The 27,421-nt window shown below is 46.8% G+C and overlaps 4 protein-coding genes across 4 annotated transcripts; all 4 read left to right on the top strand.

Moving 5' to 3' along the window:
- Positions 1–6,582: 6,582 nt before the first annotated feature.
- F4813DRAFT_345056 (uncharacterized protein) lies at positions 6,583–7,831 on the top strand. Its single transcript, XM_049241722.1, has one exon. It carries the CDS (start codon positions 6,743–6,745, stop codon positions 7,679–7,681), a length of 939 nt encoding a protein of 312 aa, XP_049103585.1. The 5' UTR covers positions 6,583–6,742; the 3' UTR covers positions 7,682–7,831.
- Positions 7,832–8,243: 412 nt separating this feature from the next.
- On the top strand, positions 8,244–10,622 carry F4813DRAFT_345057 (Phosphomethylpyrimidine kinase-domain-containing protein). Its single transcript, XM_049241723.1, has 9 exons — positions 8,244–8,405; positions 8,475–8,656; positions 8,713–8,795; positions 8,855–9,399; positions 9,450–9,666; positions 9,716–9,824; positions 9,888–10,103; positions 10,172–10,251; positions 10,301–10,622. The coding sequence occupies exons 1-9, from the start codon at positions 8,353–8,355 to the stop codon at positions 10,337–10,339; spliced, it is 1,524 nt and encodes a 507-aa protein (XP_049103586.1). The 5' UTR covers positions 8,244–8,352; the 3' UTR covers positions 10,340–10,622.
- Positions 10,623–10,804: 182 nt separating this feature from the next.
- F4813DRAFT_345061 (p68 RNA helicase) lies at positions 10,805–14,169 on the top strand. Its single transcript, XM_049241724.1, has 7 exons — positions 10,805–11,173; positions 11,250–11,368; positions 11,431–12,399; positions 12,456–12,563; positions 13,022–13,150; positions 13,202–13,351; positions 13,411–14,169. The coding sequence occupies exons 1-7, from the start codon at positions 11,058–11,060 to the stop codon at positions 13,476–13,478; spliced, it is 1,659 nt and encodes a 552-aa protein (XP_049103587.1). The 5' UTR covers positions 10,805–11,057; the 3' UTR covers positions 13,479–14,169.
- A 37-nt stretch (positions 14,170–14,206) lies between these two features.
- On the top strand, positions 14,207–15,934 carry F4813DRAFT_345063 (glycoside hydrolase family 61 protein). Its single transcript, XM_049241725.1, has 4 exons — positions 14,207–14,530; positions 14,661–14,865; positions 15,115–15,251; positions 15,386–15,934. Exons 1-4 carry the CDS (start codon positions 14,473–14,475, stop codon positions 15,670–15,672), a joined length of 687 nt encoding a protein of 228 aa, XP_049103588.1. The 5' UTR covers positions 14,207–14,472; the 3' UTR covers positions 15,673–15,934.
- Positions 15,935–27,421: the final 11,487 nt, after the last annotated feature.

Genomic DNA, 27,421 nt, shown 5'->3' on the forward strand with positions numbered 1-27,421 from the left:
CCCATATATCAAGCAACATATAGCTGACCTAACCCCCTTTCCTTTTTTTTTTATCTCTCTCTACCGTTGCACCGACCAACCCCGTAAACCCTGTCTCTCAAGCCTTCTCTAGCATCTGAATCAAGCGCGTCGAGTTTAAGATAGCGGGATATTTTTCAAGAAACTCCCGCGCGGGTCACAAGTTTCGAGCCCTTATTTTTATGTTACTTCTGGGTAAGTTAGTGTAACTACCCAAGGTACCTATAAAAGTACCTAGTTATATTTATTTATTCATTTCTTGCAAGCCCGATTCGAGCGTATAGCGTCCGTGCGTAGCGCCACCTTTTATTACGACGGGTACATAGACTGCAGAAAATGAAAATTGGCTTACCTACCTTACCTACCTACATAATAGTAGAATCTTCTTCGCAGAACGCGGCTGGAACCACGCCAGTGTTTGGAAAGGGGGGGTCCCTTGTCAGCAGCAATCACGCTTCTGCATTGCACATCGGATCCCACGAGACTAAGAGGCTTCCGTGCAGTAGCGAGGTTCTATTCGAATCGCAGATCAGGGGGAAGACAAAGAAAGAAAAGAATTGAGGATTCGTACATAGGAATAAGTCTGCTGTGACTTAGGTAGGCAAGGCGTCCTCTATCAAACATCGACAGTTTGTCTATTTCTGTGCTATCGTATATTAAAAGCGGCCTTGGTCAGCCAGAGACAGCCAGCCCACTTAGCGGTTTAGATGATGCACCTCTATCTTGTTTGTTCCATCATGCACGCACATATGACATATGAGGTATGTACATACATGGCCGCTGCGTAGAAATCTTCGAAGAAGCAAAAAAGCAACTTCTAGCTACCTACACTATGTACATGGTACATATCTCGTTCCGGCGCAAAGCGGTGTGAAATCGGCTTCCTCCCTTGCATCTTCGCTTCTAATCAGGCTTCCTGTCACATTCCAGCCCGACTGCAGGCTCCCTTCTGCGCACGATAGCAGCCTTCCCGGTGCTGCTAAGACGCCCGTGGCGCGGACCGGGTCAGAGTTTCCCATTGCCGGAATTCGGCAGCCAGCCAGGCTCCCTGTTACTTCGTTGGAATGTGCAGCGTCTATCTATCTATCTGCCTGCCTTAGGTTAAGGTGCTCGCTTCCGCACAGCCAGCCCTCCGTCACAAGCAAAACGTCTATTTTCCACTTTCTACTTTGCTCCTCAACACGCCGACATATTCCCCGCCAGTGTCGCAGTGTTTACGTCCCCCGCTGCTTAAGGATTGTAAGTTTGCCATGTGCCATGTTAGGGCGTTGTTGATCATTACCGGTAAAGACGTCAGCATGATCCTCCAAGCGGGCGGGCGATTGCCCTTCGATCCTCACGATCCGACGCCAGGAGATGTGCTGAAGAGGCGTCTGCTAGGTCTCAACGTGCTCGATTAGCGACTACACGTTTATCGCAGTTCTATTATGGGAAGGTGCCAACCGTCAGGTCGGCGAGCTGAGGGCACTGGGTTCGTGTGAGTGGCATGTCTGTATTCTCTCCCCCCCCCCCCCCCCCACGTCTGTTGCATTGGCATCGCGACAACATACGTACCTACATGTAGGTATGTAGTATGTTCGTTACTGGTGTCGTAGTTTAGGATCCAGCTAAAACCAATACACCTGCCGCTTGAGGAACCGTAGGCATTGTATGTCTGTTTGCCTGCCATGCGTCTGCGTGTTTGGATGTATATTAACACCGTTTTGGTAATGCAATGCCGTTGGCTTGCTTCTTATGCCCGTATTAGTTCTTGTGATACTATTAGAATACCTGTTATAGGTAATGTTTGACCATGTCTTTCACAGAACAGTATACCTTCAGCATTATAAAAAACCGGAGATGCCGCTAGGTTTGCATGTATATACATAACCACATATGCAAGGATCGAATTACGCCTCTCGCGCTGTAATCCTATTGATCCTACGACGTAACCCTTCGACGTGCTCTCCGTGACATTTTGGTGCCTGACAGAGTTTAAAGTACCGACGGCGCAGCACATGTGCGAAATTCCTCCTGGTCCTGGCGCCTTTTCTACGCCTCTAAGATTAACGGGCCGCTTCTGGAAGGGCAGATATTCCATAGATGTGCTTGGTGCTATGGTTACACGATTCGGACCCGCGAACTGCGATTGGTTACTTATAAGTCATCGTATAGGTGTGTACTGGCATGAAATCCAGGTCAGCGCCATCTGCGGTAAGCGCTATTCGTTAAATGTGCTGTTATATGCTATTGTTCAATGACGTCGTAATCAAGCAGGTGATCCATTTCCAGCTCGGAGAAGAGATTTATACCTCGCAATTAAGATTATCGACTCTGCGAGGCTTATTATATCCGCGGGTGACAGGTTCGTGGAACTCTGGGGAGTGTTGGGCTTAGTCTTGTATGTATGGGCCTAAGTGCCTGAACAGCTTCTTACACACGACTCCTCAGCTACTCGAATTAAACCCCTTACTATAGTTGTATTATTGTTACACACATGAAAGGTTCAGTACCTAAAGTATGTAGATTAGGCTTGGGATCTACGGGCACGGAATGAAGCTCGGTGTTGATATATGCTGGCATCGTATATAAGTTGTAGTTCAGCATTAATAGATTATATATAAACATTGCACTATTTAAAGGCCAGCAATTAGAGACTTCAGCTATGAAGCACTCCTCAGGGGCCTGTAGGTGATATGTTTTTCGTAATATCTGCAGAGATGACATGCAGAAACTTAACTCGCTAAGTTCTGACAGAGATACACGCTCATCATACACTCAGAAAATGTAGACAAGGAAAAAAGGGGTTGGCATTTTTAGCTTCTAGGCATCATGAGTACAATACACTGAAGACACCAGTAGAGCAAGTCTTGACGGTTGATAATTAAATGCATACGCTCGTGGGCACTAGCTTGCTTATCATAGACAACAGTTAACTAGGGCTTCATCCTGATAGTATCTCATCTAGGAAATGCTTCAAAGCTCTTATCCGTCTTCATATTTTAGGAATTATAGCAGTGCTATCACTGTCTATTGACTCATGTATGCTTCGTAGTCGTATGTCTGTAGCTCGGAATATCTTCCTATACTTTAGGTAGATTTCCTGGGTAGATCCATCCTGTCAACTCTGGACTGGTAGCAAGGTACCTATCTTACATACCCAGACTATCGAGGCACCTGAGACAACGAGCTTTTCGCTATATCAGTGGTTCAGTTTCAGATAGGTTCATAATTTCTCGTCGCTTAACAGAGTTGTCTTACCACTTCTTGCTTGCGTTCTCAGAGCACCAACACGACTTGCAGTTCTCTAGGTGGACCTCAGCAATCAATAGCATCAATTAATACAACATGGGTCTGTGATGGATCGAATGCTCCATGTCGAAGCGTAAGAAGATTCTTGTGAAGAATCCGGGCTTATTTCGTTAAATAAGCTATCATGTTGGCTATTTTAAAGTACCCCAAGGGGCCTCTGTAGCGGACTAGCGTTAATTGTTAGCAATGAAGTCGCATACTGTAGACGTTGAAGTTATTGAAAGGCAACTATACTTTAGCTCAGAGTTGATGCCCAATCGCCACCGCTAGTTGTGAAGGTTCTCTCTCCCTCTTGATACCTAACGCAATGCATACTCGGTTCTGCGAGCTCGCTTGCATCCATGAAATATCGGTATGAATGCAAAGCACTAGGTTAGAATACTGGGGATGGTTAGAACAGTCACCAACGTTTCTTCACCGCCACACATGCTGTCTGCTGAAAAACATGCTGGATTTCTGGTTTTACTCGCAGGACATCCATCAAGTCCTGTTGGTTAAACCTCTCACAGACGTCATTTAATTTGCAGTAATATAAGTTGAGCCGTTAGTGAAGGCAGAGCGGTAAACCAGTTGCAGTCGCAGAAACTCCCAAGAGACAGGAGGTCACTTCGAACCATCATACCTGTTCAGGAATTTAGGTAGAAATCTTGTCAAACGGCCGTGAAAATTAAGTCGCGCTCTATTGAAGAGTATCCGGGAGTGGCTTAAGCATGTAAGCCCAGCGAGAAGAGCTCTATGCGATTCAAGTCACAGATCAAGTGACAATGAAAGTGGCAGATCCGAACAGTATAATGCGCAAACTCCTGCAGCTTTCCGATATATTCGTCCATGGAAGGCACCTATCAAAATCTAGACAGTCTAGCACCGCATAGGGAAATGCACGTGGCGCTTCTTCGGCTATATAGCAACGTCTCTTATAATCAAGACGCTACGAGGTGACCGATAGCGCAACGATATAGCCGATCGGATGCTTTCCGCAGACAATGTGGATGAGAGTCTACGTTAACTACTCGTTGATGAGTGTCGAGTTTCGTATAGTTAGGTAGGTTTACTACCGCATCGTCAGTAGCAATTCGGTAATACAAGGTATCACTTAGGCTGAGATGACTGCGCCGTACCCAACTTCATCAAGGGGTAATTTTCCAGGAAGTTGTTGAATATCCCTCTGGCGAACTTAGCAAAGCGTCGACCCTTTCTGGTTTCAACAAGGTGAGACGACTGTGGCCAATAGGACCAATGTATAAAAATAAGCCATATGCACCTGGAGCATGTTGAGATGAGTTCTACCAAGCCGTGCTCACAGCTTTAGAGAGAGAAGTTATTACGAGTCCTGTTTAACCCCTATCTTGTAAAAATAGGTAAACAGATCAGTGATAACTATAGGTTTATTAAATTGATACGATTCAAGTCAACAGATTGTAAGATGCCATGATAGACTGTTGTCAGTTTGGTTTCTTATTTTATTGGTGTCCAAATATTCATACCCAGTGAAACCCAAGATGTAGAATCCTCCGTAAGAACCAAAATAGGGGAGACCCGCTCGTTACAATTGAACTACGCCCCCCTTAACGGCATTGGCGTTCCTTCTGGGCCTGAAACTCATGCTTACAATACAGTTTGTAAAGAGAAGGATTCTGTTTATTCGATGAGGGGAGGTTGCTGATTGGACGACTCGACATTAAAAGATCTGCGGCGCGTTCCCCTCCGGAACCGAGCTGATTTCTATCTGACTTAGGTAACTTGAGTCTTCTTTTACATGCACATGTGCTTACTTCAGAGCACCACATCAACCCCGGAATCAACTAGGATACGCGACCTTAATTATAGGTAACAGTAAGGAATCCGTGTAACGTACATTTGTTAGTGTTTAATAACACTTAACACCAGAGCGCAACTCATTCCAAAGCGGTTAATAAGCTAGCTGGCCGCATATCGAAATGATCACTACCTAATTATATCTACAACAACTCTAATACATTACTTGAATTCAGCTCTCGGGACCGGTGATGGATTCAAGGGATCTGGGGTTCAATACGTGAATAGACAATAGGACCGATGAAGTTCATTGCCATGATCTTTGCCATGATCTAGACATACAAACCTTATAGGCTAACTACCCCACGTACCCAAAAGGATAATGTTATCTATAGCGCGCAGGAGTTACCAGAAACGAGGCTCATATTGAACAGGAATCCAACTATGACCATCCTCTTACATGGACGCCCTTAGGCCAAGAAAAAACTCTGCTAAGCGTAATAGATACACCTCCTACATACTCGACTCGGTTATGTAGGTAGTTTGTCTATAGGTGGTCATGCCAATGCATTGAGACATGGGTATCGAGGTAGTACAAGAACTCCCAAACAAAGCATGATAGCTCAAAAAGTTCCCTACCTGGGCGTTTCGAGAGCCGCAGGAGGATCTTCATTGAAAACGTCTTCTGCCGGGAAACGATTCCCCAGTTCTCCATATAGAAACCTTCAATATTTCTAATCCTACCTCAAGAAATACCTGAGTTCCAAAAGCCCACGATCCGAACCGCATCCTAAGATGGTATATTCTTCGGGGACATGCATTCGTACCAAATTTTCCTTGATTCTGGTTCTGCCCTATGGGAACGGCGGCCGAATAGCATGGAGTATATCAGGATGTCACAATGATGCCGTACCATCCCAAGAACCCTTTACCCACCGGCACATGGCATATACTCCCAACTCGATGCTACCCAAGTGACCTCTGGAGCCGAAGCCCGGACATCCATGCTACCTTGCTTGCGTCTTTTGGAGATTAGCTAGAGCCCATCGTCTACTATGCAAGCGTCCTGTTATATTGGCTGGTCACTACTCAGTACATAAGGGCTTTCGCTAGTATGATAATAATAACAATAATAGTCTGCTTATCATGGTATATTTAAGAGTGAGAGAGCCCGTACTTGGAGAAGATTCGTCTAAGGATCGAAACAACCCAGCCTGACTATTCTTGTAGAATAGTTACATACCATCTACTACACTGCCTCCAGTTGTATTCCCTACTATTTATTCCTCAGACCTGCTAGTCGAGTGTAGCATAAACTTGATCCAAGTTTCTATATGGAACATGCCGTATAATGCTGGATGCTATGGTATCTCAGTTGCTCTGCCCGTTCAAGTAAGTTGGTTGGCCAATCTAGATTACCCCCTACCGTATGCCCGAAAGCCCCCGAGGGGTGTCACCCTTACCCGCTGTCTATTTTTATTGGCACTCCTACTAGCCTTGCCGGCTCCATAAGCATCACGGATGCCTCCGACTAGGTCTCATCGAGCCTCCCCGTAGGACTACGGCTAGTGAATAAAACCAGTCTGTCCAGACCCAAAGCCATCAGATTTACAACCGACAGACAACCCTTTTTCAGCAAAGCAAACTTCGATTATCATCTACTAACAACAATACCCAGATGGTTTCTTCAGAGCACTTGTCGTCGGCGTACGTCTCCGACGACACTTACTACAGAGGCGAACATGCATCGTCACAGGGTCAAAACGTCTCGTACGCCTCTTATCCAACTATTGTACCCGACAGGTCCCCCGAAAGCATGCTAGGCTACCAGAGTCAGTCAGCTCCTCCTGCCTCAGCCCCGAGTATCCCGTATTACGTTGTGGGTGGCCACAATCCGACGGATGTGAACATGAGATCTTCCACCGGAGCATCGTTCACCACACCCACAGGAGATCCCTTCAGCCTCCCGTTCTACCAAGCCGTACCACCAGAGTCCAGGTCCGTCGATACTACCGATACTTATCACCATAACTATCCGCCAGGGTATGGAGCAGCAACAATGAGTCCGCGCGTTCCATCGGTAGGGGCATCGACTGGTTCTAGTCACAAAAAGAATAAGCATTCGTCACGGCCAAGAAAGTCTAAGCAGCCTCAGGTACTCTCGCCTGGAAGCACGTCTTCAACATCAAACTCTAGCAAATCTAGACTCCGTAGTGCTTCTCGCACAAGCAAAAACACGCACCACAACCCCCCAGCTACAGTCGAAGAGCAAAAAAGCCGTGACACGCATAACCAGGTGGAAAAGCAGTATCGGAACAGACTTAATGCTCACTTTGAAAGCCTGCTAGATGCTCTACCAGAAACTATGCAAGCTGACGAGGGTGACGACGAAGGGGAATCGTTGGACTTGACTGACCGCAGAGTCAGCAAAGCAGAAGTATTAGATATGGCTCGGCGTCACATTCAAGCCTTAGAGCGCGAATGCGCTGCCCTGGAAGGGGAAAGAGACGAACTCCGGGATAACATGGAGAGATTACGCTGGCTGTTTGGACGGTGCGAAGGGACCGATGGGTTCAACGAGCAACTGAACTTCCCAGGAGCGGGAGGTCTACATTGAGAATTACATCCAAAATAGGGCTGGGAGGACCGCACTGGGATCAGATCATGCATTTTCACACTCGGCAATTTTTTTTATTCTTGTACTACTAGAACGGCTTACGGAGTTGGGGGTAGGGAGGTGACGTTGACAGTCAGGAACTGCATCTAAATACATGATTTAGTTGTTAAGCACACCGACTAAGATCCCCTTGGATAGGATGATTGGGACGAGAAACTATACTATACCTACCTACGCTCAGTTCGGCTGGGCAAATGCTTACCGGCTAAGTACCTAACATATAATAGTCTAGACATAGAAGTCCTATGCCGTATAACTAGTGTATTTCTTTGTAGAAAAGTGCGTGATATTCGAGTTTGATAATGCGAATAGGGGGAAATCCCCTTTTCCTGGACCAGCGTTACCCAGTGACTTACATACCTAGTATACATCATATCACTTATACGTATCGTACAGACGATGGCCTCGACGACGGTGAGTGGATGGATGATGGCATTAGCCCCACTCATCGAGCTACTTTTAAGTCCAACCCATTAAGAACTTAAAAAGAAATCTCGCGCAACACGGGAAAGTTCGTGCGAAGTTCGTGCGAGTATCGTCAATCTGTACATATAACTCCCTGCCTTAATTAGGAAGGTCAGTTGATCCGTAGGACTCTACATAGTTGCATCATGGCCAATAGACGAATTCTTGTTATCGCGGGGAGCGATTCAAGCGGTGGTGCGTAAGTTCATGAACCTATCATCCGACCCTCACGCCCTCAACTGACAGGATCGTCGATGTAAATCAACAGTGGCCTCGAGGCAGACCAGAAAGTTATTGCAGCTCATGGCTGCTATGCTATGACTGCCACGACAGCGTTGACGGCTCAGAATACTACTGGTGTCAGTGATGTACACCACATACCCCCTGAGTTCGTAAGGAAGCAGATCGATGCTGTCTTTACGGACATTAAACCCGGGGTCGTAAAGACTGGTGAGTAATCAGATCATCCAGCCCGTTGCACTGAAGCTTATCTAGATTCCGTTAAGGGATGCTAGCATCTGCACGTACTATTGAAATGGTAGCACGGGCGTTGAAGGATTACAAGGTTGAGACGTTGGTATTAGATCCTGTAAGTTCATTCGCTTGATGGTCTTTCCGAGAAAGATCATGATGGCCTAATCTAAACAGGTTATGGTCGCCACTACTGGCGCCAAACTCCTACCCCTGGAAGCCGTGAATGAGTTAAGAACTCTGCTGCTCCCACAGACGTTCATCCTTACTCCAAATATTCCCGAGGCACAACTCCTACTCTCCGAGAGCGGGAAGGGAACTGTCGACATCCAGCGTGTAGACGACTTGGAAGTAATTGCCCAAAAGGTACTGGAATTAGGACCAAAGTGGGTTCTCGTCAAAGGCGGCCATGTGCCTTTTAAGAAAGACGGTTCGATAGCTACGACCCCCGAGGAAAGGGAGTTGGTCGTCGACCTTTTATTTGGAGGGGGACAAGCCACGAGGATCGAAAGTCCATACATAGACTCAACCAACACACATGGAACGGGATGTTCACTTGCCTCTGCCATCGCCTCCAATCTTTCCAAGGGACTGAAACCTGTAGAAGCCGTCAAGGCCGCTTGTCGGTATGTCGAAGCAGGAATCAAGACCGCACCCGGATACGGAAAAGGGCATGGTCCAATCAATCATTTCCATTCAGTTCTGACTCTTCCATTCTCTCAGTTAGTTTACCCCTGACTCAACGCGAACCTACCCTGCTAATGTCAACAAGGGGTCACTTTTTAGAATACCTTTTGGAGCGACCTGACGTATCGCCAGTGTGGCACCAATTTATTAACCATCCATTCGTCCTCGGTCTCGGGAATGGAGAACTGCCCCTCGAGTCGTTCAAAGGCTATCTGATACAAGACTACCTATACCTAGTTCAATTCGCAAGGGCAAATGCGTTGGCTTCATACAAGTCCAAGAATATGGAGGATATTGGAGCCGTAGGTGGTTATTAAACAAGAAGTTAGTTGATGCTAATATTCCAATTAGGGCGCTAAAGTGGTGTCGCATATCCATACTGAGATGAAACTCCATCTTGACTATTGTAAAGAGTTCGGCATATCCAAAGAGGAGATAGAGGCGACAGAGGAACATCAAGGTATAACGCCCCAACCTTGCTCACCACCGCACATTGACACCCAATTGCTAACTCATAGTTTAGCATGCACTGCATACACGAGATACGTCCTTGATATTGGGCAGTCGGAAGATTGGCTTGGCCTTCAAGTTGCACTCGCCCCTTGCCTCCTTGGTTATGGAGCCATTGCAAAACAGCTTCACGGCGACCCAAGAACAAAGACGGAGGGTAACACGTACTGGAAATGGATCGTGAACTATATCGAAGAGGACTACGTGGAGGCGGTAGGGACCGGGTCTGGTAAGAAGGGCCCCTTAACGACTACCTGGTACTTTGTCGAAAAATACTGACTTGAATGCTGGTGACAGCTCTGATGGAAAAGAATGCAGTCTTACAATCTCCATCAAGGATAGAAGAGCTGGTCAAGATCTTCATCCACGCTACGAAGGTAAGACACTTGGGATAGACGATATCGCGTAATACTAACTTTGTGATAGATGGAAATTGGTTTTTGGGAGATGTTCCCATCAGCTTAAATCGTGTTGAATCTCGTAGGGTCGAATCGCTATAGAAGGGAAGCGCGGGCATCTGGAGAGGATATATAATAGATGGTAGTCGTTTGCATTTTGGTGTATGAATGCTTTATGTACCTAGGTTAGGTACTTTATCGATCAAGCCATAAGGTACATAGGTACCTAACGTACCATTTTAATTAATTCAATACCTACCTATGTTGCTAGTGGCGAAAGCTGATAGCACCTGCCGGCAGCTGCATAGCACACAGTTTCTCCTATGTATTGTACATAGTACTTTCTTAACGTACCTCCACTTCCGACGTGTACAGTATGTAGGTACCCTGGTAGTATGTAATAGCAACCTTGGAATTGCGCGAGGCAAAAAAGGGAAAGGGCGTGCACAGACCACATCCCTGCATACCTGTTAGGCCTAGACTGTTGCTTCCCTCGAGACTAAGAAAAAAAAATTAATTCAACTACTTGACTCAGGATTCTTCTTGACTTCAAAAACTCATCACCACACCCTTTTCTTCTACCACACCGAGTTCAATAACTCTTCATCTCATAATTTCCCATTTTCCGCTCCTTTTCTTGCAGATCGCACGCTGCACTTTAGATCGCGTTTGTTACAATCAATCGCCTCACTCAGATCAGACGCGACATCGTTCTCCTCGTTTGCGCTGAACATTCTCACTTCGCGTATCTCTAACTTGATCATCGCAGACTCAAAAAATACATCATGTCTTACGGCGGTGGCTACAACTCCCGTAATGGAGGAGGCGGAGGAGGCTACTCTAATGGCCACGACAAGTACGGAGGCGGTCACGGAGGTGGTCGTCAAGAGCATGGTCACGGGTAAGAATTGCATTTGATTGTCTCACCGCACTTTAACTTCCCTTGATTATCGATATTAACGTATATTCTCTTCTAGCAATGGCTATGGCGGTAACAGTGGTGGTTACGGAGGAGGTGGCGGTGGCGGCTATGGTGGAAGTGGAGGCGGTGACAAAATGTCTAACCTCGGAGCTGGTCTACACAAGCAAAGCTGGGGTATGTTCTTTCCTGATTCTTGAGTTATTTACCCATGTCATGACTAACCTCGTTCTCGATAGATCTCGGTACTCTTCCCAAATTCGAGAAGTCCTTCTACAAGGAGGACGAAGCTGTCGCACGACGACCCGCCAGTGAAGTTGAGAGATTCCGAAAAGATCATCAAATAGCTATCCAAGGCCACGATGTTCCCAAACCTGTCGAGACATTCGATGAGGCTGGATTCCCTCGATATGTGATGGACGAAGTCAAGGCACAAGGCTTCCCCGCTCCTACTGCCATCCAATCTCAAGGATGGCCCATGGCTCTCTCTGGTCGCGACGTCGTCGGTATTGCCGAGACAGGTTCCGGTAAGACGCTAACTTACTGCCTTCCGGCAATTGTCCACATCAACGCCCAGCCTCTCTTAGCTCCTGGCGATGGCCCTATCGTGCTTGTTCTTGCGCCTACTCGGGAACTAGCTGTGCAGATCCAGCAGGAGATTACTAAATTCGGCAAGTCTTCGCGCATTCGCAACACCTGTGTCTATGGAGGTGTTCCTCGTGGTCCTCAGATCCGCGACCTTACGAAGGGTGTCGAGGTCTGCATTGCCACTCCTGGTCGTTTGATCGATATGCTCGAGGGTGGTAAGACTAACTTGCGCCGAGTGACTTACTTAGTCCTCGACGAGGCTGATCGTATGCTGGACATGGGTTTCGAGCCCCAGATTCGCAAGATTATCAGCCAGATTCGACCTGACCGTCAGACTCTCATGTGGTCTGCTACCTGGCCCAAGGAAGTTCGTGCTTTAGCTGCCGAATTCCAAACCGACTTCATTCAGGTCAACATTGGATCCCTAGACTTGTCTGCTAACCATCGTATTACGCAAGTCGTCGAGGTTGTGTCCGAGGGTGAAAAGCGCGATCGTATGATCAAGCATCTTGAGAAGATTATGGACAACAAGGAGAACAAATGCCTTCTATTTGTAGGTACGAAGCGAGTCGCTGACGAGATTACGCGATTCCTCCGTCAAGATGGCTGGCCGGCCCTTTGTAAGTTTATGCAAATGTCTGACTTTTGATGCGGCTTGAGACTAATTCATCGGTAGCTATTCACGGCGACAAACAGCAGAACGAGCGTGACTGGGTCCTTGACCAGTTCAAGACCGGAAAAAGTCCCATTATGGTAGCCACCGACGTTGCTTCTCGTGGTATTGGTATGATTGCAAATCCCCCGTCCCCTCCCCGTACCCCCGTATCAACTTCCAGCAGAGTTATATCCGCTGTGCTTTACTCTATGTCTAGGGGCTCTCTCGATTGCGCATTTGCCTGATCTCCCAGTGTGTCTTGTGGTTCTCATCTATTCAGGAATATTGGGGTCCCGTGGTATAGCGGATGCACTATACCCATGTTCCGTTGTCGTACCTTACTGTCCCCGTGGTACGGCTACGGAGTTGGCATTTCTTGATTCTGTCAAGCTATCTCCAGACTCCCAGATCCTAGGACCCAGACCAGATTATTGGAATTCCTCCAAACTGGCATGTTGATGCAACAGACAGCCCCAATTCTCCAAGGAGAAAGCACGGAAAATATACTTAGGCACAGCACGTCCGTCGCTGGGACTTGTTACAGAAACATTGGTTTTCGGTTTGGCTAACATTAGATTGTAATTAAGATGTGCGCAACATCACTCATGTGATCAACTATGACTACCCGAACAACTCGGAGGATTACATCCACCGTATTGGCCGAACTGGCCGTGCTGGCGCTAATGGCACTGCCATTACTCTATTTACTGCTGACAGTAGGCGTCCCCTAATAAATATTGCCATGGCTACGACTAACAACTTCCCAGATTCTAAGCAGGCTCGTGATCTAGTCGCAGTTCTTCAAGAAGCTAAACAGCAAATTGATCCTAGACTTCATGAGATGGCCCGCTATAGCGGCGGCGGTGGCGGAGGCCGCTACGGCGGACGAGGTTACGGCGGTCGTGGTGGTCACCGAGGTATGTCTTATTGGTTTGTAGGCTTTCAGACACGCAATACTAATATTTATTCTCAATAGGCGGCGGCGGTGCTGGCGGTGGTGCTGGCGGTGCTAACTCTCTGCCCATCAACAACCGACGGTGGTGATGGCCTCCATTAGGGATATTTAGAAAGTCGTAAGGTATCTGCCGGATTGCATTCCCTTTTCTTTTATTGCACATATGCACAGATGGCGTTGTGTTTAGAGGCACGGATGTTTAGAAGTCGTTTTGTGTCGACGCTTTGCGAAGGTATCTGTGCATGTCCATACAGATTTGCACAATTCGCCCTACCTAATTTGGTCACCCAACAAGATGCAGGCGTTACAGAAACATGAGAGAACGTGGAAAATGCGGAATTCTGCTTCGGTTCTACGAGAAGCAACTGTGGGCTCGAGATCGTACAACTTGCCAATTTTTGACTTCCAAGTCGAGAGAGAGGTATGTTGCTTGCTGACTTGTGCAGATTGGACTTGCTTCAAGACCTACTACAAGGTCATATGTATATGTAGACTATCGTCTGTCTTGTTCTCGCTAGGAGACAAGGCAAATGAATACGTAGCATGAATTCAAGGTCTACTACCTTAACACGAGAGTTCTATACTAAGGCATTTGTAAAGATTGCTAAGAATCAACGTCGACCGTATCGGGTTTCGCGGGGATGGAATGGTGGTCTTGGTCATGTTCACGACATTCGTATACTATTCTTAGATAAGTGCGTCATATTGCCGACTTGTTTTTGTAGCGAGACCCAGACGATGTCATTTTGCGTGCTCGTGAGTGGCCGCCCAATAATAACCGGAAATGACCTCTATTTATCCGCAAACACAGGGGTGACTACACCATACCCGGTAAACGCAAGGACAGATTCCGTCTCGGTTTAGGCCTCTACAAGTTCCCGCTTAGAAATAGGTAGTACTTAGTATAAGATGATGACCTTCCTGCTTCCGCGTCGCTGGGGCGTGGATGTTGTTCGCCTGCGTAGGACATTAATGCTGTATCCGTCTTCTCAACGACCTTTTTCGTCTAGTTAGATACCCACCTAACCTAGGTATATACAACTAACTACCTAATATATAAACATTACGATACTATTAGCGACAATGAAGACCGCAGCAGCGTTTGCACTCCTCGTAGCCAGCGCCCAGGCCGCTCCGCATTGTACGTAAACTCACTCACTCGCTACCCAGTTTAATATCTGGTGCTTCATGTTTCTATGGTAGAGAATGAAGATGATATGGTATGATATGCATATGAAGACCGGGTCTGACTGAAGCGTCTCATATTGCAGACACGTTCCCGAAGCTCGCGGGCACCGCGGAATGGAGCTCCGTTCGGCAGACGGCGAACTTCCAGTCGAACGGGCCTGTGACCGACGTCAGCTCGGACGCTATTCGCTGCTACCAGCGGGCCGCCGGCGGCGCCCCTGATACCACGCAGGTCAAGGCCGGCGGCCAGATCACTTGGGTTGCGAACCCGAGTATCTACCACCCTGGAGGGTACGTAGTAATCGCTGCCGAGACGGCGGGGGTCCCCGGCCACGGCTCTGGCTTAGGTTGCGATGGATGCTAATGTGTCGATCTGCAGTACGTTATTATATATATCTTATATACGGGTGTGGATGGGTGAAGCCTTGGGGGTTTAGGACTGCTTCCTAGATGGGCGAGTTGGGATAAGACGAAACGAAACGAAACGAGATGAGTTGAGATGAGATGAGATGCATTATTGACTTGGTGTCTTCTTCTAGCCCTTTCGGCATACATGGCCAAGGTCCCGTCCGGCAAGACCGCCGCCGACTTTGACGGCAGCGGAAACGTGTGGTTCAAGGTGTACCAGGACATGCCCACGATATCGGGCGGACAATACACCTGGCCATCAAACGGTATGGCCCCTTTCTTCTCCTCCTCCTCCTCCCCCTTTCTTCTTTCCCCTTCTTCTTCTTCTTCTTCTTCTTCTTCTTGCCGCTTTCCTCCCACCCCACCCCACCCCCACCAGCCCTTCTAACCCCCCGACCAGGCAAAGGCGAGCTCAGCTTCACGATCCCGCAGTGCCTCGCAGAGGGCGACTACCTGTTCCGGATCGAGCACGTAGCGCTGCACTCGGCGTCCACGGCGGGCGGCGCGCAGTTCTACATCTCGTGCGCGCAGGTGCACGTCAGCGGGGGCTCGGGGGCCGCGCAGCCGGGAGGGCTGGTTTCGTTCCCCGGCGCGTACAAGGCGACGGACCCGGGCATCATGGTCAATATCTATAATAACGGCGGCAAGGAGTACCAGCCTGCGGGGCCGAAGGTGTTTACTTGTTAGATTGGGGTAGGATAGGGGGGAGCTGAGTATGGGTCTTGGGTGCGGAGGATGAGAGATAGAGATAGATGGGATGATGTCTGTGTGTATACCGACTTGAAGTCTATCGTTACTTGGTTGGCGTGGATATCTAATTGTGTATTGAAGCTTCGCTCTCGCTCTACTTGGTATCCGTGACTCTTGGATAGTAATAGTTATAGCTTGCTTTGCTGTATTTCTCAGTGTATAACTACCTACAGAGACAATATATTTTATGTAGTTATCGCATTATGAGTCCGTTTAAATTAACAAGTTTATCAGACTCTACTCTTAGTTGTACTCATTGTGCAGTAGCTTGTATTATGAAGTATGTTTCGACTTCGAATCTTTATTTTGTTCCAGTATATGGACAACTCTTGGGTATATGGCTGCTTCTTCGATATGAGTTCAACGGCTGGATTTGCTAGTTTACTCAAACTTATACGAGCTCCCTTTAGTCGAACGTTACTGCCTAGATACCTAGAGGTTCACTGTCTAGGAGACATGTCGCTTGCTGATACATGCAACGTATGGACGAGAGAGAGCATCGTTTCATCCCGCTGTCCTTCCCCGTCTCGGGGTCAAGCCAGGTCGTAAGATCTCCCCCCACGCATGGTCGAGAATAATATCCGCATCGGAACCGTCATCCGACAACTACTCATGGGGGCCGGAAAGTAAGCCTGCATTGTCTGGTGGTCAGAATATATCGCGCGGATTGTTGCCCGAGGCTATATGTAACTTGTCTTATTCACCTATAGCAAACACACTTCTCTAGGTTACGCTCTTTGATGAATTACTAATGTCTATAAGGAACAAGCAAATATTCCGGTTGTTAGGCTACGCTTTTGCTGTATTTGTTGTACTTGGTTCCTATCTAGATTTTTGGGGACCGGTGAAAAGAGGATGGAGAAGTAAGAGTTAAAACATCAATCCGTCATTCGTCCGCAGTGCCGAGCTCTAAGCTGACATATGCCCCTATAATATTTCTGCCGTATGAAGGTGCCAAATGCGGAGGTTTGTACCGAGAGTGCAGTCCGCATCTCACCCTCACTTCGAACGCCCTCCTGTCAATACTGAAACCAGTAGATTTGCCTGAGTCTTGCCATTCATTATACGAACTCGCCTCCTAGGAGACCATGTATGTAGTCAGCACAGAAGAGCGGTGGAAACTGCCATTCTGACCGCCAGTGTCGTCGAATGTGAAATGAAAAGCCGCATTTAACCCCTTCTGTCGATCCTATAGCTTGCTTGTCCCTTGTCCCGAGTATACGGTTCGAGAATTAGGGCGGCTTGTGGTATGTATCGGCCTATATACCATGCTGCACGGCTCCGGGACTGAAGCATAACGGCAGCTAGATCAGGCTTAGAATAAACTCCACATCCAATTAATAGAATATATTACTTTAGCGTCCCTTTGCACGTGGCATAGTAAGAAGCAAAACCCGGGTAAGATTCATGCCATGTTGGTTTGAAGTTTAAGCGCGTCGAGACATGCATACATACCAACATGCTTGATGTTTGCTTGCTAGGTGAGATATCGAGCACGTTGAGCATGCTGAGCACATCACGAGAAGAGGTCCTAAGCTGGAAAAGCAAAAGAGGAGGCCCAACTTCACTGCGATCCTCTGCCACGTCTTACTTGGATGATGATCGTGATCCTCTAAAAGCTGCCTACATGCCATACCGTCTCACCGTGTGTCTACGAGGAGCTGGATGCCCAGGTCTAGGCATACATTGTGTGTGATATCTTACCGCCTGAGAGGCGGCTGGCTCACTCCCTGCCGTCCTGCCGCCTGACAAATGCGTCGCTTAATATGAGATGTTATGTGTCAAGCTACCTGTTTACTGGTTGCTGTGCTGCCACGTTATTTGTTCATTTCGCGTTTAAACAAGAGGGTGTCGAGAAACCCAACGGCCCATTGCCAGATTAAGTATCTAGCCCGCAACATGTAAAAAAAAAAAAAATAAAAGGGGGGGGGATCATTGTTTGCTACGATTATGTATCACAGTTGAGCATCTGACATGCAGAGAAGTATGTATTTAGGAAAAGGGGCTGTTCAAAGTGGCAATAATAATTATAATGAAAGAAAAAAAAATTAATACAAGACCGTGGCGGCCAGCTAATAAGTGATAGAAGCCATATAGAACAAGACAGGGAGCAATGTAATGCAAACCACAATTCATACAACTACCTCGTTGGATCTTGCTGCCATTGGCTGCGTCGTCTTATATAGGATCTAGACGGCAATGCTTCACAAACTTTTGAAACATTGACCGATGTTTACGGGCCAGAAAGGCGCTACGGTAACACAGCATAGATGAGCTGACAACTTTGGGTATGCGGTTAGACGCGCATCCGGTATATGGGGAATTGTCATATGACCGAGAGGCGCCAATATATCACCACGTCACTTATTCTTGCGAGGCCAGGGAGACGACGAAACCACATGCTGGGTATATTGGCAAAAGATATTAAGTGGAACTCATCCACCGCAATCAGTAAGCTTCTTTGCTTCTTTGTCTTGTCCTTTACTATGTACCGAAAATCAGACCTTCGGAATGCCCGTTTGGGAGGACGGTAGCATCCAGATGTCCGGACTGCATCCCGGACTACGTTTATATGGTATATTGTACGTGGTATCTAATGGTATCTATCCAGACTGCTGGAAATTTGCTCGCAGTCCGCGGCTGAGACATGGATCTGAAAATTGATTGACGACTTGTGGTCTGAGAGCGGGATAAGCATCAGAGCAGAGTCGATGACTGGGGAACGAGCTGCAATAATATATCTTGCATCTTCTATTGGCTTTTTATAGTTAAAAGAATCAAAGTTGTAGTTAGCCACATTGGAAAATTTGATTGGAATGCGGGTTTAGTTCCTGTCAATCTCAGCTGAACTCGATGTCATTGTGATGAGTGGACGCTCCACTATGACCTAGACGAGATCGTGGCGTGGGTAGGGGCAAATGAAGAGAGACACGGAAAAAAGGGAAAGGAAAAAAGGGACAAAAAAAGGGGGGGGGGGGGAGAAAAAAGAAAGAAGAGGTCCAATCATGTATAGTTATGTTAGTTTGATAAAATTGAACTTTTGTTAGCCGAACGAAACTAGGGAGAGGAAAGATAGCGAATAATAATAATTAGCATAGTTAGTTAGTGTTTTGGGTCACGTTTTCATTTGTGATAAATACCTAAATAAATAATTTATTGCTAAAGACTCTAACCTAATAAAATCAGTGGTTGAATATAGTCTTTACCAGAGGGTTAACTGGCTTTTCATCACTACATAATATATTGATTTCTCCCATTGACTCAAACTATAACAAGCCGTCTTTTGCGCAACTGTTAGAAGCGGCAGTTGCCTTAGAACAGGAGAACAGGACAACAGAACATGGATATACTCTGTAGAAAATTTATTGAATCAAGGCAATTGGCGGTCGTTGACGTCAATGGCGTTCTAAGCCGTCCTATGTGCTTTTGATACTCAACGTTCACCCATGTAAGGCCTTCTGTTAATTCCTGCTTTCTTGAAATTCGCAATCCACACTTGTGGGTTTGCTCAGGCGTTCGGGCGTTCAGGCGCTCAGGCGTTGTACATCCCATAGATGTGAGTACCTAATGTATGTATGTATCCACTAACCTAGGGTTTGATTTACATGATGTACATAGCTAGAAAACCCAACCCTTCTTACATAAGGAGTCGAGAGTCGAGTCGCTAGTGAAAGTCGCAGCAGCTGAAAGGTTCGTGGTTAAGAGTGATCGGCAATGCAGTGCTTGGCGGCAGGGTTATCAGAGATCTGCTTTCCACATCGGTCAATCTGATAATCCCAAGAATTCTGGTTGCTTCAGAAAATGGAACGCACATGTCGCAGGGAACAATCCTTCCATGCTCGTTCTCATGCTCATACTACCATCATCCAACCTTCGTGAAGATGGAGTAAAATATGGGGCATCATGTGGAAAGTTTCGGCCTAATTAACGTAGAGAGCTGTGATAGTTTGGTTTGTTAGTCCGTGATACTCATGTAACAGGATGGTTGTCAAGGACCGAACGTAAGAAACCTATACATAGGTTAGAGCAATGCCGGAATTACATGGATAAACAATGGAACATCATCTGACTTCATTTCGTCGGTCGTAGGTGTTTGGATAGTGGATTATTAATCTGAGGAGGCTCTTCTAGGGGCTAGAGGCTGTTTTACTTGAGCTTCAAGCCCGGGTAAATACGGCGGCAAAATGCTGTTGGTAGTAGGTACGGATCCGTACACCTTGCCAACAGACCTTGCCAACAGGCCTTGCTAACAGGGTGCATACGGCTACGTTAATGTAAGGCGCGTGGAATTGACGTAGGCTGGTAGGGTCCTGAGACTCGCATGGACTCGAAAGAAGATCAAAAAATAAATAAATAAAAGTTAATAACGCGCTCTCGCAAAATTGGGATACCCGCCCCCTCGTATTCGCTGAGCTGCTGCAGGTGTGTTGGGTAGGGTGTTGGCCCTTGGGAATAGAATTATGTAACGACATGGGCAGCTTCAGTAAGCGCGGCGAGGTCATCCGAAAAATATGCCGAGTCTTATTCCTTCGATTCGGATGCTTGAGCGTACGATGAACCTGCGACGTTGGTAGTATACTGGTCGGTATACGTTAGGTATTGTACAATACCTCAGCTAGCTACATGTAGGTAGCTGCTTTCACGCACCACCGAGCACAATGCTTTTGATTCGGAAGCGTGGCTTGCCGATAGGCGCCAGTAGGCTTGATTGTAGTCGAATTTGAGGCCTTCGTTCACTTCGCTACCAGAGTGACGGGTGAGACTAATCAACTTGGCCCTGTGGCCTGTGGCCTGTGGGGAATCAAACAACCGAACAAGTATACTTACATGCTCCAAAATGATGTGACCCGATGCACGGGGTCGAGCAAAATGATTGGCATTGACAAAAGGTAGCGCCTACTTGGGAGATCACTGGTTTGGATGGATCTGAGATCTCTTAGCCTAACTCGGATGCTGGATTTTCTCATGCAATCCTAATTGAGACTTGATAAGGGGTCGCCGTAGACGAATCACAACATCGTCTTCCAGACTAATAAACACCATGTTACATCTTTGCAGGCGCTAGCATCTGGATCATGTACCTCAACCTAGTAATCTGTCTGTCCGTGCCCGAGTACCTAACCCCCTCTAATAAAATTTCCGAAAGTCATGGCACGTGAAGAAGTTGAAGAAGTGTATACCCAAGAGGTTCAATGGCCTGAAGCGGACGTAGCTCGTAGCATATGTCGGAAAAGAAGGCACCAACGAACATGGTGGGCACCAATAGGAGTAAAACCACAAACGGTGTATGCACGTAAGAATCAACTGCCTAGGTCATCTGTGCAAGGAATGATGACTTGGAAAAAAGGGAAGGTTGTGTCGACTTGGTGTGCAAAGAAAATCGGTTCGCCTGACCGGGATTCTGACGGGGATGCTGCTTTGACGTTGTGGTAAATGCGGAGATATAGCCGAGAGCGTTATGGGCCGACCGAGCTATCGAAGGACAGGGCATTGCGACAGAGTGTAGGATGAGACGGGCGGCCTGGGCTTTGGGAAATACCCACGAATGGAGCCCGATGCTATGCAGTTCGGAGATGAAGCGAAAGAGTGGCACTAGATAGTATGGTAAGTTTGGATGGAACATGAATGAATTAACCGCGAGACCTGACACTCGAGCTAGGTTTCCAGTTGCGGCTACCAAGCTATTTACTAAAGCCTAGAGCGAACTTCTACCTAAACCCAGGGTGGTATATTTTGTAGGTCGAGGCGGGCTCTTTGGGGGGGAGGGGGGCCCAGGTTCTTTTTTGGATTGTCACACTGCAACTCTGCAGCTTGGACGTGCCCACTTGTCTCTCTTGGCAAGTCTGGGGACCACCGTGGTGGTTGGCTAGGGTGTAAGGAATCCACGTGAACAATGGCTGAGGTGGCTCTGCATATGGGTGTATGGGTGTATGGGTGTGTGGATGAGGATGTATGTCGACGCACCATACATAAGTACGGTACTAAGGAAGGGAACCCTGCTCGGTTCGCAAGTGATTCGACCGACAATGCCCGTGTCTTTGTACGCTCGGAGGTATTTTGAGGGGACGAGAGGAACGAAGGGGAGGAACTCGCCGATATCGTGAGAAGCGGCATGAGATTTACGCTGACAGGCCAATGACCGCGTACTGATGTACTGCATTCATATCTTAATACGTGAGATGCGATGCAGCAGCGGCATTGGCATATTGGCATCGATGTAGAGGACCTGGTCAAAGGACACGGGATGCTGAGCTGAGCACGATAAATTGACGTATTTCCTTGCGTGTATCGAGATGTCGTCCCAATGTCACATGCCTTTTAAATGACATCGACGAGAGGTGCATACATAATCCAGCTGATGGCATCGTATCCACCGGCTCGAAGGAAGAAGGATGGCGGTGTGCAAGATAGTGGAGAGTAATATAGTACGACGGTTCTGTAAAGGAATATTGTTGTAGTATGTATAGTATGTATATGTATAGGACAAAAGCATGTACTCGTCGTCTTGTTTTAAGGCTATGGTGCCGGCGCGAAGGCTGGCGGTATAAGGTAGGTATATATATTAACAAAAATACGATAGGTGTCGCATGCCGCATGTCGTTGAAATATGACTACGCCGTCGTGCCTGGGCACGAATGATCTCTCTCTAGCTTCGATCCAGCTGCGAAACATGGGAGGAATTGGATTCAACGCTTGTTTAGTCTCTCCCAGAGCTTCGGGTCACCAAAGATCTGTCGATGCCCGGCGCCGTTAAAAAATTCCTGACATATCACCTTAGCGGGAAATCTTTCTGGGGAACCATGCCGGGGGGGTTTGGCGCCAGGTGCTTTTTATTACTGTGCATAAAATGATGAGATATAGGATAGCAGACGCAAGGTAGCACGAAGTTTGTCTCGATCAATTAAGCCGAAAGTCTTGCATATGAGAAAGGATAGAGGGAAGAAAAAGAATGTTACATACATTAGAGCGTACATTAGATCATACATGTATGTACATATAGAATATACACTCTACATATAATATAATTTACATATAGCAGTACATGCGTCTATGCATTATGTAGAATCAAATATTCAAACATTTTGCTCGCCGTTGGCGGCAATTGCCGTAACTGTAAAGGTAAAGCTACGAGGTACCTACCTTATTGTAATGCTCTTTCCTTTTTCTCTTCCCCTTTCCGCCGAGATGGCTCTTTGTTGTACACCAACCACGGCTTATAAAGTCCGAATACCGACGCGGAAAGAGCGCGCGCCAATCGCCACATACATATTCGTCTATGTAACGTGACCGGGTTCCAATACATTGTAGTGGTTACACGGGTACCACGGGCGTGGGAGCGTGGGAAATTGTTTAGTAGCTCACCATTCCATACCATGTACATACCATTTCACTTGGCGTGTCAGCTACTATCCCTGGCCGCCCTGAGTTATATGTACATATGCGCATGCATAGTAACTCGAAGAGATATCGTGTGATACGTAATTGACCTCTTGATCCCCAAAGGTGGACACGAACCCTGTATAATAAATATCCAATGGATCGTGGCAGCCCATGGGATAATACCTCCGTCCGAGTCCTACGGGCCTTGAGTGATATCAGGACTGGAGCGACTGGAGCGATATAGGTCGTCTACGCTGATATTTAATGTATCATACGGAATACAAGAAAACAACAATGGCCCCCCCTCTCATACACATCTCTTAACGACTGGGAACGACGGGGCTTGCTGTACGTAACGTTGGTGGCATCGCGAGTTAAGGAATCGGGATACTTCTTCTGTAATCCTGCCAGCTCACGGCCGTGTGGATCGCCCGCTCTCCACGTCGGGATTTGTGAACGGCTTCTGGGCGCCGTTGCCCAATTTTAAAGACACACGCACGAGCTGAGATATTGTAAGAAAATCCTCCTTCATGAGGAGATCAATTTTCACCAGTCAGGTGGTCGTCCCACAATGGGGCGGAAGGTCGGACGTCTTCCAGGTTTGGTGTATTCTACCCGGCCGGCTCTATTTTTCTTTTTTTTCTTTTTTGAAAAGAACCAGTAGGTCTGTTGGGCGTGCACTGTTGCCACGATATTCACATGTATTACGGGTAGAAGGATGTTCGTAATAGTGGCTGTTTTAGAAGCGGCAGAGCTTAGAGGGCTAAATCTTGAGGTTGTTAAGCGAAGCGTGTCCTTTTTTCTTTTGGGGGCGCGTGCCAGCCACGATCCGGAGAGTGCGCTTCGAAGTCCAAAGTACATATCGTCTAAGGAAAATGGTCAAGGCCATCTGGCGATGGGTGGCTGTCAGCCCAAAGGTCCAGATTCCAGAACAGTCGCAGATCCGCTAACCTCGGTACAGTTCCTGTGGCGAGGAATTTGCACGGTCCTATTGTTGTCTTCTTTACATGGTTCTATGCACCATTACATTTTCTCCTACATATCCCTGTCGTCAAAAATGTCGACATGGGTGAGTAAAGCACGCACTATTACCACTCACTGCCACGCGAGTCGTAGTGCCCGATAAACTTCCAAGAGCCTTTCAATTCGTGTATATCTTAGAACGTATCATCTTTGCGCAAATCTAGAACCGTGATCAACCGATAACAATTCTTCGCGGCGGTATTACGACGATACTACGGTCCGACTACACGCTACGGAGCCCGAGGTTAGAAAGTTGAGATAGAGTTCTAACGATACGATCCATGATGGAGCAGGTGTACGAAGTAAAAAGGTTTGTATTACGAACAAATGCGGTTGTGCAATAAGAGCTGTCGTTCGGCTTCCCATCTTGCCGAACGAATATACCGCTGCTCGATCATTCGGAAAATTCAAACCTGGAAAAACAAGACGTATGAATCAAACAGATTGTGTATCTCTCACACAAAGTCGAGCTGGGCCTGCGAATCAGATGTGCAGTGACCGACCGCTCGGATCCGAACGTATGTTTATTGGGTGCGAGTGTACCAAGATTCCTTTTTTACTGTCCACTTTCATGACCCCCGCTTGCCTTCATCATCACCGTTGAGGAATAGCTGGGAAGCCCGAGCCCATACTGTGGTCCCAGTATCTGTCCATAAAAGTGGTTCCGAGTCGAGATTCTCTCAATCTAAGCAGCTAAGCAGCTAAGCACACATACATACATGTTGCAGTATGTATGTACATACGTCTGCTCATTTTTCAAAAAAAAAAAAAAAAAAATTTGAGCCCCGCGTAGCGTTGTGATGCTATCGTCATGACGAAGCTTATGGTTTGCCCCTGTCCTAGTACCTACATACATAGCATCTGCTTTCGTTCCTAGGTCCCATTATAGCGACCGAGGTTTAACGGTGAGCTTGAGGGATACTTTGTACCTACGTGGTAGAGACTGGTACATATGTACATATGGTACTCAGTACTTTGCTCAGTATTTGTGGATATTGGCATCGTGTATGACAGGGAATAGACACGAATCAGTGCCTGTAAGGATCCATCAATAAGTCATGGGGGGAAAAACTTGACTTGCGGCATCGGCCCAGGGTGGTCGGCAAAGGAGGTTGAACTCGGGGCAGGCAAATGATGAACCCAATTGCAAGAAAATGGATATCCCGTGTAGGACACGGTCCAAACTGTAGTGTTAATATTATGGTTACTTCGTACTTAATAAGAATTAATATTATAGGTTAGGTTACTTATTATACTTGGTCGTATATTTGGTGATACCAGCCAGAGCTTAGCTCCTTAAGCTACACCCCAAACAAGACCCCAAACCAATGTTTATTTAAAAGCGTTGAAACGCCACGTTATGCTTATTTCATCAGTCTTGATCATTTAACCTACTATGTATGTAGCTACCTATGTACTTACCTAGCTGCCTAGGTTAGGTAGGCATGTATACATTATACATGTACATACCTAACATACATGTTGGATGGATGTATGTAGGTAATTTAGAAGCTCTAGACTGATGCGGAAAGTCGACGACAGGTTACATAATGATGTATAATGGATAGCAGCGGATCTAATCCGTATATATGCGCGCATCATGACTATTACTGGAGTCTTTGATATGTAGAGCAGCAGAGCGGAATAATGTCCTGTTATTCGATCCGATTGCATATTATGTATCTTAGCATGCGTGTTCGCATCGACTCCTAGCGTACATAGTAGGCCTTGGCCCCTTGTGAACTCAGGGATTACCATAGTTGCGATTGATAGCTGATGTGGATTCTTTTTTTTTTTTTTTTTTCTTCTTCGATGAAAACCTGGTGAGCCCATGTAGAGTCTAGCCCGTCCTAGTAAAATCTGCAGCCTAAGCAGGAATAAGCCGATAGATCCCTCCTCACCTTGCTTAGTTCCAAGGTACCTAGGTACATGGTACAGTACGGAATTACGCGGTACCTAGGTACGCTTACTTAAGAGTAACCTCATTGATATCCACTCTGCATAAAACGCAGAAATACATCATCCATGGTACTTGGGTTCTCCTCCCCAGTCATTAAATTCTGTTGACTAATGAAGATGACCAGGGATTGGCACTGCGACTGGCTTTATCAGGGATGCTGGGTCTTTTGTGGGTGGTTCCGTTGCCTCCTGCTAACACGTTCATTGGATGCGGCGTATAGTACTTTATAGATACCTTCACCGCTTTAGCCTCCCCACATTGCGCCTCTAAGCTGAACTTCCACATCACGAACATCGAATGTTATCACCTCAGATTGTAAGTACCCAGAGAACTGTTAAGATATTTTACCATTTTTATTATGTGTACTATATTCTAAACGCGTTGTGATGGGCGGCTATTTTTGATGGGCTCTCTGGGCTTTGAGGATTTCGCATGGACGGAAAACAAATTGTAAAGAATTTAGACAGACGGTTGCGTGTTGCGGGTCGCAAGTCGGAAGAGGCAAAAGAGGCGAGAGAGGGGCCTCAAGAAGCAGGGAAAGGGAGTTTAATATTCAGCTCTAGGCAAGTATCTTGCCGAGCAATAAAAATCCACCAAGCTGCAAAGAGATATCATGTACTCTAATAGTAGCGAGGGGTTATTCTGACAAGTAGCGGGCTTTTTTTTACTCGAGGTCAGTGTGGATGGACTCGAAGTACGAAGTAGAGGATAAAGTTTGGTGGTGAATTTAGATTCTTTGAATTACCTAAGACGGGACGCCTCGAGAGAGAAAATAATAATATGTAATAAAGAGATGGAGAAGAAGGGAAATGCTTGACATGGGGAATCATGGTAAGAAAAGGAAATCAAATGCAAAATAAAAAAATAAAACAAATAAGTTACCCAACTTACTGTATGTAGTACAAAGTCATATGAGGTACATATGTATTCCTAATATGTACCTGTTATTCCTACATGTACCTATTCCGCATCTTTCCTTCTAAGTTCTCCCAGTTTTTGGTCGTTTGCCCCCTGTTAGTAAAGTACTGTGTGATTCTATTGGTTAACCGAACCCGGTCCTTCCAAATATACATGACTGAATGTACACATAAAAATAATAATCAAATAAGTCGACACTGAGAAAATCCCCCCCGAATCTTCCATTCTTCCCCAACCTTTTGACAGATTACCAAACCAGACCAGCCATTCACCAGTACATGCATTCCTTTATTCTGGTTCGGCAATCAAAGTTGCACGTTCAATCAACCCTCCACGCGTGTTCTTGGAGCACTGCAGCGTCGTGCCTCGAGCGTGCATCTATCTGCATATAAAAATTCACCATCT

This window comes from Daldinia decipiens (genome assembly GCF_022478715.1).
Source record: "Daldinia decipiens strain CBS 113046 unplaced genomic scaffold F4813scaffold_3, whole genome shotgun sequence".
In the NCBI taxonomy this organism is placed as follows: domain Eukaryota; kingdom Fungi; phylum Ascomycota; class Sordariomycetes; order Xylariales; family Hypoxylaceae; genus Daldinia; species Daldinia decipiens.